Raw genomic sequence first — 12,073 nt, forward strand, 5'->3', positions numbered from 1 at the left:
TGCTGTTGATCTTCCAGAATAAAAAATTTTACCCTGGCCCGCAATTTAGAAACTTCTCAGGTGCAGATTTATAATCCCATGAGACACAGAGAAGCCCCAATATGGTTTGGTGAGTGGGTCTATAAATTTAAAACAGAAATTTGAAAAAAAAAAAAAAAATTAAGTTATATTTAACACATCTGAATACTGCAACTGTAATAATAAAGTTAGACAAGATATGACAAGTGGAGAAAAGAGGTAAAAAAAAAAAAAAAGTATTTACGCCAGCAGAAAACTTCATGACAGTCACTTGATGTTATAAACAATACCAAGTAGTGTGTATGCATTATTGCCTTGAGTGCATTTGTATTTGTGTAAATATATATGTCTATGTACCTGTGAAGGTATATTTGCTTATTTTTAAGTAAATGCATTCTTGCATACATAAACATCTAGGCATAATATGTGCAGGTGTTTTAACTGAAGATCAGATCAAAAAAGTAATTGACAATAAGTAATATCTTCTGTAGAAGTCTGTGCCTTGTCACAAAGCCACAATTATAGAATAATCTTCAGTGAATAAGAGGTGAAATACAGGCAACTGAAAAAAAATGGAGAAAATTCCTGGCATCGTAAAAACATCACAAATCTATTATAACAACAAAAAACGTCCTCAAAATATGCCTACTTCTTACATAGATACAAGTCTTCAGAAGGAGATGGCATATGCTGTTACACTTTCTCAAGTACATTGCTGTATGTAGCCAACTCATTTGAACTGTATGAATAGAAGGAATGTGATTGTGTGGCATTCATACTTTTCACATGTACTTTAGTAAATGTAGCAGATACTGTGTAAATGGACAGGGGAATGTGAGTGTGTCCTCTTCATGCCTAGCTCTAAGAGAAACTGGGATGTAATTGTTACAAAGCCTTCAAGTATATTAATAAGTGTAGCTGAAACTACAAGATTGTAAGCAGAGAGGGGAAAATGTGATGGTGTTACATTTATGCATTTCTCATATGCATTAGTGGATGTAACAAAACCTATTCTAGAAAAGGCTCATATCCTATTCCAGGATATTCAAATGATTCTATTCCCTTATTGTTCTGTAAGAACAAGCTGCTTACAAAGCAATTATACCAGCATCTTATCACTTCACTATCAAGTGAGAACATGCTCCATCACATTTTATATATATATATATATATATATATATATACGTGCACACACTCACACACAAATGTACATACATTACGGATGTACATATAAATATACTTTTCTTTGTTGAGATTCAGATTTTTTTTTAATTTTAAGCCTTTTTGGTATTTTTCAAAATAAAAATGTACTTGTCTTTAATAATACAGAATCAGTGTTAGTAATTGTCATATTCTTAGGATTAAATAATTTCATCATATAAAAGTGTCTTGTTTAACAACATAGTGCAAGAGTTGATATCGAATACTAATTTATCAACAAGAAGCCTGTGGCATAAGGAGCCTTACTGCTTTGGCACCAACTACACAGCATCTTGAAAAGCCATTTCAAAACAGAAACAATGTCTTTTACCATTATACCAAATTCCTTTTGACTAGGCACAAAGTCAAATTTTTAAGATTCAATTCCAGTATATAGCTAGTATTATTAATAATTTTTTAATCAACCTTGAAAAAATTGAAAGCAAATTAATGTTAGCAAGATTTAAACTCAAAACTTCTAGGGATGAAACTAAATAGTACAAACTGTTTAATCGGGTGCTCTACTGTATGAATCATCTTTCGCACCATTTTAAATTCTTCTGTATTCCCATGTGAAGTGGTTACAAAACCCAATGTACAGAAATCTAGGATTTTGTTAGCTTTGTCCCTTCACATTCAGAATTCAAATCTTGCTAAAACTGTCTTTTTTTTATCACTTGGGGGGTTAAAATATTAGGCATGTATTGAAGAAAATTCAACTGGCTCTGACACCACTTCAAAAAACCTTTGTGCCAAACTAAGAATGCATTATAGAATTAATGAACAGATGCGAGAATAAGCTCCCCCAGCCACTACAATATCACATCATACCACACCATATTTCAAATATGTCAGACAATCCTGGATGGTTCTGGCAACTGCAACAATATCAATAGTACCAAAACATGTTAGGGTTTCGTCCCCTGTAGTTTACAACTGTGCTCTGGAGAGATGAAGGGTATATTACTTAAATAACAACCAGTTCCACACAGTTTGTGGCCTCCTGTTTCATTCTAATAAAAGGACACAAACAGTCAGAAACTTTTCAATATGACATCATGCAACACAACTTCATTATAGTTTAACAAGATAGTCAGATGCCTATGTTTAACACTTTCAGAATATTTGAAATAAAATTTGTTGATCAGGAACCTTTAACATATGTCTTTTTTTCAGGCAAAAACATTGTTTATAATTCTTTGTAACTATCAATCAGACAGTAAGTCAGACGATCTTGTGTACATGCACACATATCCATACATACATACGTTGTTCACAAATTTTGATTTTTAATACACTATAAAACCAATTATATATTTGTAAACAATGTAATATTTCCAAGCACTATGTATTTCTTGATGATGATGATGATGATGATGATGATGATGATAATTGCTAAAATACAGTCATTTTCTTTTTCTTCTGCAATTCATCTACAACCAGCAAACAGGGAATTTAGATGCTTAATTCTGTAAATTCATTCAAAGCTTTGACAGGTTGTATGCGCTTCCTCTGAGCACCTTTGCGTACAATAGCCTTTAGTTCAGATGGATCTTCTCTCCGTACTAGAGGTTTCTTTTCGGGAGCTTTCATCTTCCACAAAACTACAGAGTTCTGAAAATTGAAAAACAAAAAAGGTTTTTTTTTAATCATTTTTAGTTTTTTAGATATTTTGTTTATAAACTTGTTTATCAATGCACAAAGATATTAATCAAAAATAAATTTTGAATGTAAGAGTATTCATTTCACTGGCGCCATGTAAAAAACACCCAGTTCACTCTATAAAGTGGTTGGCATAAAGAAGGGCATCCAGTTGTACAAACCGTGTCAAAGCAGACAGAGTGGAGTTTGGTGCAGTCCTCAAGCTTAGCAGCTTCTGTCAACCTATCAAACCCATGCCAGCATAGAAGATGATGAAGTCAGACACTCACACATATATATAAATATATATAAATTGGGTCACCCCATAAATAATGCAGGTTTTTCAATTGTATGAACTAAAAGTAGGAGGGGGGTGGGATAAACTACCTGCATCAACTTGCTATAAAAGCAGGTAGTAATTTTACTTTGTCCTTATTCTTAGTACAAGTTTTGACAAGTGCAATTCAATTTTAACAGTTATTTTTTCAAAGCTATAATGGAAGTGACAAAGGCAAATATTTGGCATATTTTGCTTTATGAGTTCAATAAAGGCAACAATGCAACAGAAAGTGCAAGGAATATTAATGCAGTATAAGGGGATCAGACAATAAGCATAAGCCAGTGTCAAGGGTGGTTCCAGAAATTCCGAGCCAGAAACTACAGCCTAGAAGGTGAGCCTTATCCTGGAAGATCTGCAGCGCTCAACAAGGATGTGCTGCAAATGCTGGTGGAACAAAATTTCATCATAACTGTTGAGGAACGAACAGAGAAGTTTAGATTTGGTCATTCAACTATTCATCAACACCTGCTTGCCATCAGAAAAGTCAGTAAATTGGGTCAATGGGTTCCTCACAAACTTACTGAGTCTAATTGCATGCAGAGAGTGAATATGTGCTCTTCTTCACTGTTACGTCCCATGAATGAACCATTTCTGGACCAAATAGTGACTGGTGATGAGAAATGGGTTCTCTATAAAAATGTTAAGCACTGAAGACAATGGGTAGGGAAAGGAGAAACACTGGCACTCCATGCTAAAGAAGGTCTTCACCCACGTTAGGTGTTATTTGTTTGGTGCAATATGAAAGGTTTAGTCCACTTTGAACTTTTAAATCCAAACTAAATAATAACAAAGAAGGTCTACTGCGAGCAGCTTAAGTCAGCACCTGAAGGAAAATGACCATCTTTGGTTTCAAGACGAAAGGTGTTCTTCCATCAGGATAATGCTCAGCTACATACAAGGATGGAGCAGTTTGAATGGGAAACAATGCCTTACCCACCAGACATTGCTCCATCTCATTATCATCTATTCTGCAGTTTTCAAAATCATTTGGACAGAAAAAATATAAATCCTGTATATGTGGTCAGAATAGTACTGGAGTATTTTTGTCGCAGACAAGTGAATTTTGGAAGAGGGGCCTTGCAAGTCTACCAGATAGATGGAAGAGCATTGTAGAAAATTAATGAGTTTGCAGAGTATGTTCTTCACTTTCTTAACACTACAGCACAGAAATCATCAATGTGCAGACATAAATTATTTTGATTTGTTTCCAAAAGTTTTATTACTACATATATTTAAACATTATACACACATACATATATGTAAATATACATAAACACACACAACACATATAACATTCACACACACACACACATTCATTCATTCTCTCTCTCATACATATATGTATACATATATACAAACAAACACACTTTTTAAAAGTCAATTCTTCATTATTGCTTGGATACAATAACATTCAAATGTAAAGAATCCTTAGAGTTTGTCCAAGCATAAAATGTAGTATTTGAAGCATAAAGAATTATTAACAATAGGCATATAGGGTTAACTCATTTTGGAATTTCAAAATTTCCATCAGGAAAATGGACAAAAACATCAATGAAAATATTTTTTATTATGGTGCTTCCATAGGAACCCATTTTCTTTACTTCACTAACTATCCCCATTCTATTCGCTCAACCATTACAACAAAAATAAACTAAAGGTTTTTCTAGATTGTTTTCTCTTAAAAGTTCCTTTGAAAGCATTTAATGGTTGGTGCTATTCATACTGAAAATAACAAATTTAGGTCAGTAAGCAGTTGCATAACATGTTATGTGGTTAATTATATTTTCAGATTGGATCAATAGTTTCAGAATAATTGACAATAATCAATCCAAAAGAAACCAATATTTTATCAAACTTCAAATATTTTTATAACATAATCCAAACAAACCTATTTAGATTAATTGCTATAATTAAGAGTGTATTATCATTAACTAATTAAAAACTTGAAATCAACTTTTAATGACTCAATATAATGCAAACTTTCAAGTGACAACAAAAACAGATATAAACAAAGGTTTGATACTTACATAAACGGAGCTACATTTGTACTGTGAAAGAAATTAAAAACAAATTAGACAAGTCATTTAAGTGAATGAAGCAGATAGGTTTATGTGAATCATGACAATCTAGAGGTGCTTTTGTGGGAGGAGAAGAGAGAGAGAAAGCAAGACAGATGAGAGACATGGCAAGGAAGAGTGAAAAAGACAAGAGAAGAAGAGAGGGAGATAGAGAAAGCTGAGAGATGGAGAGGGAGAAAAAAGTACGTAAATGAAATTCTGTATATGTGTGTGCGTGTGTATTAACACACACACACACGTGAACATCAGACAGCTTCACAATATTTAAGCTGCACCGCTAAAAGAAGTATGACACAGTTATATGTAGCACTCATTCCAATTTATTTTGAACATTGGCCTTCTTTCATTAGTTACTTCATTAAGCATTTTTTGTATGCTATACAATCTCATATTTTAAAACATTTTATATATATATATATATATATATATATATTTACAGATCTAATATACTTTTAAAATTGGTGGGATGATTTTAGCAATTTGAACATTTGTGCTTTATGGATAACAAATACTATTGCAAGCTGATATACACATATTGGGCCTCACCGAGGCAATGACTAGTGACCAAGACCTTTGGAGATATGCTGTGCTTGAGAAGACCTGACAAGCCAAGTGAGACCATAACCTGTGGTTTATGCCAGTGGTATATAACCAACCCACTTATGAGTACCCTTCATTCATTGGACAATAAAGTTTGCTTGCAAAGACCTGTTGAGGCAAGTGAAATCAAAATCACTGATGTGGCTGATGACAGTACTGCCTGATTGGCATTCATGCCAGTAGAACGTTAAAAGCACCATCTGAGCGTGACCATTGTCAGGGCTGCTGACTGGCTCCTGTGCTGGTGGCACGTAAAAAGCACCATTCAAGCATGATCATTGCCAGTATCGCCTTACAGGCATATGTGCCGGTGGTACGTGAAAAACATTCGAGCGTGGTCGTTGCCAGTACCACCAGACTGGGTCCCATGCAGGTGGCACATGAAAAACACGTTTTGAGCGTGATCATTGCCAGTACTGCCTGACTGGCCCTCATGCCGGTAGCACATAAAAGCACCCACTACACTCTTGGAGTGGTTGGCGTTAGGAAAGGCATCCAGCTGTAGAAACTTTGTCAGATCAGATTGGAGCTTGATGCAGCCTTCTGGCTCACTAGTCCTCAGTCAAACCATCCAACCTATGCCAGCATGGAAAGCAGACTTTAAATGATGATGATGATCATGATGATATTGCTAATTATTCAACTGCTGATAGTCTTATTTCTTTCATTTGTTGCATTTTAATTATAGCTGATGGCTAAAGAAGTATGTAATGACTGGTAACATTTGAATTTATTACTGTTTAACCCGAGACCAAACATGAGTGAGTTAAACCTGTAACCAAAGACATTCCAACTATAGCCATCCAATCTATTTAGAGGTGTCTAAAGCTATATTAGAAATTTGGGGGGGGGGCTCTTTAATTCATTGGTTGCGATTTGAAGATTTGACTGCTATTTCTGATTTTTCTATCAGGTCAAATGACCATGTACAGCTCTGTTATTGGTTCACATTTGTTTAACTACATAGGTACTACAGGCATTTTAAAAAGAAAACGACAATATCTGATCTGAATTTAACAATGTTTTAGGATTTAACGGGATTCACTTGGTCCTTTGCAGCACCAATGAAAATTATCTTCATCTAGTGTGTGTATGGCCAATTTGCTTGTTGGCACATCTTTCTATGTTATACTCAAAAAAGGATTCCAACTTATAAACACACAGCTTTGTATCGGTTATACAGCACTGTTACTGCTAATTGAAGTAAACTATACTTGCTTCTGCAAAATACATGTTTCTAATTACAGAAACTGGTAAATATTTCTCTGATAGATATTGTTAGCACAATACAATGAACCACAACTGAAGAGATTATGAAGGCTATCAACACAATATTCTTTTTTTCAATTCTTTTTCAGATTTTAGTCAAGGGTGGAGCAACAGTGCTTATGGGTTTTGTTTGCTTTTTTGTTTTTTTTTTCAGGGCCTCTGAGTTTGATAGCACACTGAAAGAAATTTATCATTAGATTGGAGGCTCAGCCATAATTCTTGCAATTCTGTGAACTTCACTAAAGGCGCCCAAGAGCCAGGTATTGGTGTTAAAGTCGGACAACAAAAAGTTCAGTTTCCATCTAACAGATGTCACTCGCAAAGTTTGGCTCAGCTGTAGGCTATACCAGAAAGCACTTATTAAAAATACCACACAGAAGGATTAAACCTGGAAACCCAATTGCGATCTTTTATTTGAAGTCATTGGACTGCAGGCATACTGGGAGACACCACCTTGAAGAATTTAGTCAAACAAATCAGCCCAGTACTTATTTTATCAAGCAGTGTTGAGAGACAAACACACATGACTAGCTTCCACACAGTTTCCAGCTACCAAATTCACTAGCAAGGAACTGGTTGGACCAGAGCTATACTAGAAGGCATTTGTCCAAGGTGCCACACAATGGGTCTGAAGCCAAAACCACATGGCTATGCCCAATGTTACCATAAAAATATACCAACTCTACCTACAACTAGTATCGTGGAATACCCATTTGATTTGGTAATTTGGTAAATTCCACCTGCTTTGCATGTGTTATGAATGTGCTTTAATCTTAAAATTCCCTCATATTAAAACTTAAGAGAAATTGGTTTATGGGTGTTAAAACAAGCACAATGAAGAAAGAGACTATACTGACCTTAGTTGAAGCAACATAACAAGCTTTCACTGTCAAAACTACTGAATTCATCAAGTTTTTGGCAGCTTGAATAAGGGATGTGGCACTGTCAAGCTAATGAAAAATAATAAAAAAAGAATGCATTTCAATACAGACACAAGTGCAATAATATTGGTTTTTTCCATTCTGTACATTAACCAATGAAAATACTTTTAATACCAACTATAATGAAAGTCTTTTCAATATATTCTTAGGTTAGATGGATAAAAAATATCCATAACCTGTTTTAACCCTCATTTACAAATTGAAATTTATTTGCAGTTATTAATCTATGATAATTCAAGAAGACTGATTTCTTATAAGATGTGCGAACTACAGGACAGATGGTAGCAAAATATACTATCGCTGCTGGTGTTCAACCCCAGATTAATCCCAATTGAACAGATCAACCACCCCAATTTTTATTCACATAGAAAAAAATGTAGCTTGAATATAATCAATGTGTCTATTTTGATTTCTAATGATGGAATGTTATCTGAAAGATATTCTACCATCTAATACTAACAATTCAGGTAATCACATAGTCAACCTCCCCTTCCTACTGGACTTTTACCTTACATATCCTAAACTATTAAACTACTGCCCCAAATATTTGCAAAATATACCAGTGATTTTGTTTCACTTCAGTACATTCTCACCAACAGAAGATGATTATTGTTATAGTTGAGTAAAAGTCAACATTGATAGAGTAGATCTATTATCATAAAAATTCCATCTATAACCATTCTATGTTTTTGCATATCTAGGACTTCATTAACCAATGTGTCCTTTATCTTTAAGATAGTAAGGTGTACTTTTAAGGTATTTAGCTATTTCTAAAAGGCTGAGCAACCATATAATGGCTACCACAGTAGCTCATCAGCTAAAGGTTGTTTAGCCCAAGTCAAACCTGACATCCAGCAGATGAAATTTCAGGCATGACTACCCTGTCTATAGGTGAATGCAGGACCATATAATCAAATACACTTTTTCTTTAAGAGTGTGTCATGAGGTGATTTGGCTGTTATTTCTAGCTGGTCAAACAACCACAACGACTTCCTTTGATGGTTTGTTACATGAAGGTGTTATAAAACGTTACAACCTAACTTCTATATAAGCTGTACACGAACTGAAGTATGGAAAAACACCTCTCATGCTAGATTTGTAAGATGTAAATATTATCTGCTAATCCCCAGGGGATGAAATGATGAACTGCTTTTATGGAATTAAGCAGATTAGACATAAATCTACCCATTAATAGGACCTTAGTCTATCTCGGGTAATATTACCATTTGGAAGTAGTAGCTACTTAATATCATTAACTAATGCAGGTAGAATTTAACACACTGCCTAAATTCACAAAAAAGGGAAAAGAAAAGAAAAGAGATTTGAATTAAAATTCTATGAACTGGGAGTTCAATACCATATCCACTCACCTTTTTCTTTTAAAAATTCTTCCAGCTATACTGAAAGGCATACATATTACAAGGGTTGTACTCAGTAGCAATGTAGCTTGAAACCTAAATTAGTATCAGTCAGTGAAATTCAGTACTTTATCATCACAGCACTGGGATATATCTATATGGTGGATCTCCATCATTCAGCAATGATGATCGAGTTGTTCAGTCAACTGAATTAATGTTTAAGGGACTGAGCATTCCAGATATACACACACTCAACATAATTCTAGGATAGAATTAACATGACAAAGTGATATGGCAGTACCTTTTGAATCACAGACACAATCCACTTAAGCTTCTATGCAGTTTCATCACTGCATCCAATCACTGATATTACCAAAAATGACATTTACTGAAGATGTTATGCAGTGATATTGAACTCAGGTACTCATGGTTTCAAATTTAACTTCTTAATCATTTCAGTCACATTCCATCTACTTATTTGAATTAAGAAAAATAGAAATTAAATAAGATACATAAATTAACTTACCCCAGACACGATCAATTCACCACTAGCACTTTGTACATCAGCTTTCACTTTACTGGTTATATTTAATTGATGGCAATATAATGCAATTTGCTGGAGATATGCCAGAAGATCTTTCTTGGATACAGAGTCTGGACACTAAAAAAATGTGGAGAAATTAGAAAGCAAAACAACTGTAGACTAGAGAATAAACTCTATATTTCATATGCATACATAAACAGCAAATGCTGCATAAAGTTAAATTGGTATGGAGCTGTCTGAAAGATATGTATAGCTTTCACTAGTGGAAGTGAAACTTAGCGGAATTATGTAAGCACCCCTCGTAACTTTTTTTTTATTTTTATGAATTTTTACAAATTTTTTCTTGATTCCGTCTTCTGCATAATGGAATTGATATGATTATACAACAAAACAATTTTAATTCCTACCCCATTCCATCTACTTAGACAGCCGTACAGTGGTAAGACATATAGTCTCTCTGCTAATATTGTTGATGGACATGCAGCATGTCACTGGCATTTCACATATAAAGTTCAGGATTATGTGAAGAAGTGTGAAGGCTGTCAATTGACTTTTTTCCATAAATGTATTAAAACATTATTTGGAAATTATAAAGAGAATTGGTAGATTCAGACTGTCCATATTTTAAAAATGCTGTCTTAGGTTCCACACACACACACACACACACACACACGAAAAAGACAGGATGGTCATGGCAAGCAGGTCTTTGATCATATGTCTGCTTGATAAGGGTTAGACAACAACATCAGCTCAACAAAACAGATTACAAAAGCAAAGGAGGCTCTAATGGTTATTCAATTTGCAAGCAATAATTGCCAAATTCCTTCAAATTACATCCTATCACTATTGAAATATGAGTATTGAATACTGGAAATGTCAGGTTCAATACACGCATGAAAAAAGAGGACTGTCACAATCAGAGTGCATTTAATCAGAGGCCTCTAAGTAGGGACTAAACAACATTCAGTGCAACACAACATGCCACATCCAACACCACACCACAATATGAAGAGGTTTAATGGTGACAGCATTCAACCTATAATAGTAACAAAATTCACACAAGAATTACATTATAAAGAAAGAAGCAAACAAAAAAAAAAAAGATACAAAAAAATTTATTTCAAAATACAATACCTGATCTGCAATAGTTTTTGCCATTTTATCCATTTGTGTTCCAGCTTCGGAAATTTTCTTGGCAGCATTAATAACATCCATTGTGCTTTTCAATGGTCCACGCCCCCTAGGTATCATTTAATGAGAATGTTAATTCCATTTACTTTATTACATGCAGCCATGGTTCATTATATATATTTTTTTTTTTGTTTCATTTATATACATTTTCCTGTGTGATGCTAAAGTTTACCCTAACCCCTATCAATTATTCTTATTAGCCATGCAATTGGCTGTGTGATTTTTTTGGAATCCCTATTACTACTATATATGAACATATATAAATATTGTTATATATTATTATTTGATGCGGCCCCATGTGACAAAAATCCGTAGGCTCCATGGAGCTCAACTGATTAGGTAGGTTTATGTAAGAAGCCTACAAAAAACTCGAGAACTACCCAACCAATTTCATTCAAATTTTACACATTCCTTACTTAGGGTCCATGCAAGGTTATGGGCAAAAAAACATTCAACTTCTTGCCTAATATGAGCCCAGAGCAATTTCTCATCTCGTACACTATTTCAGTATTAAGTGTCAAAAGAGAAACCATAGTATCTCTATTGTGATGTGAGATACCTTCAGTTTATTACTTTCACTATTAAAGTGAATATTTTCTCACATATATACATGCATACACACACACATAAATATATATATATATATATACACATAAATATAAATATATAAATAAATATATATATATATAGATAAGATCGTTATTTAAAATACCGATCAGGTGGCCAGCATGGGAATAAAAACCTCATAGGTAATAATCATTAGTAAAATTATAATTAAGGGTATATATATATATATATGTACTATTTTCATATATTCAACAGAGAGGAAGAGAGAGAGTGAGAGAGAGAGCGAGAGAGAGTGAGAGAGAGCGTGAGAGAGAGAGAGAGAGAGC

General features: G+C 34.1%; 1 protein-coding gene across 2 annotated transcripts in view; it reads right to left on the reverse strand.

Annotated features, from left to right (window-relative positions):
- Positions 1-636: 636 nt before the first annotated feature.
- LOC106881031 (catenin alpha) overlaps positions 637-12,073 on the reverse strand; it is an 80,850-nt gene continuing 69,413 nt past the window's right edge. For both annotated transcript variants that reach the window (XM_052975868.1, XM_014931229.2), the window contains 5 exons: positions 11,124-11,229; positions 9,972-10,106; positions 8,004-8,096; positions 5,227-5,247; positions 637-2,832 (listed from right to left, as the gene is read on the reverse strand). In XM_052975868.1, coding sequence (XP_052831828.1) covers positions 2,674-2,832; positions 5,227-5,247; positions 8,004-8,096; positions 9,972-10,106; positions 11,124-11,229 — 514 coding nt within the window. In that variant the 3' untranslated portion in view covers positions 637-2,673. The remainder of the gene's footprint in view (positions 2,833-5,226; positions 5,248-8,003; positions 8,097-9,971; positions 10,107-11,123; positions 11,230-12,073) is intronic.

Source organism: Octopus bimaculoides, chromosome 2 (genome assembly GCF_001194135.2).
Source record: "Octopus bimaculoides isolate UCB-OBI-ISO-001 chromosome 2, ASM119413v2, whole genome shotgun sequence".
Lineage (NCBI taxonomy): Eukaryota > Metazoa > Mollusca > Cephalopoda > Octopoda > Octopodidae > Octopus > Octopus bimaculoides.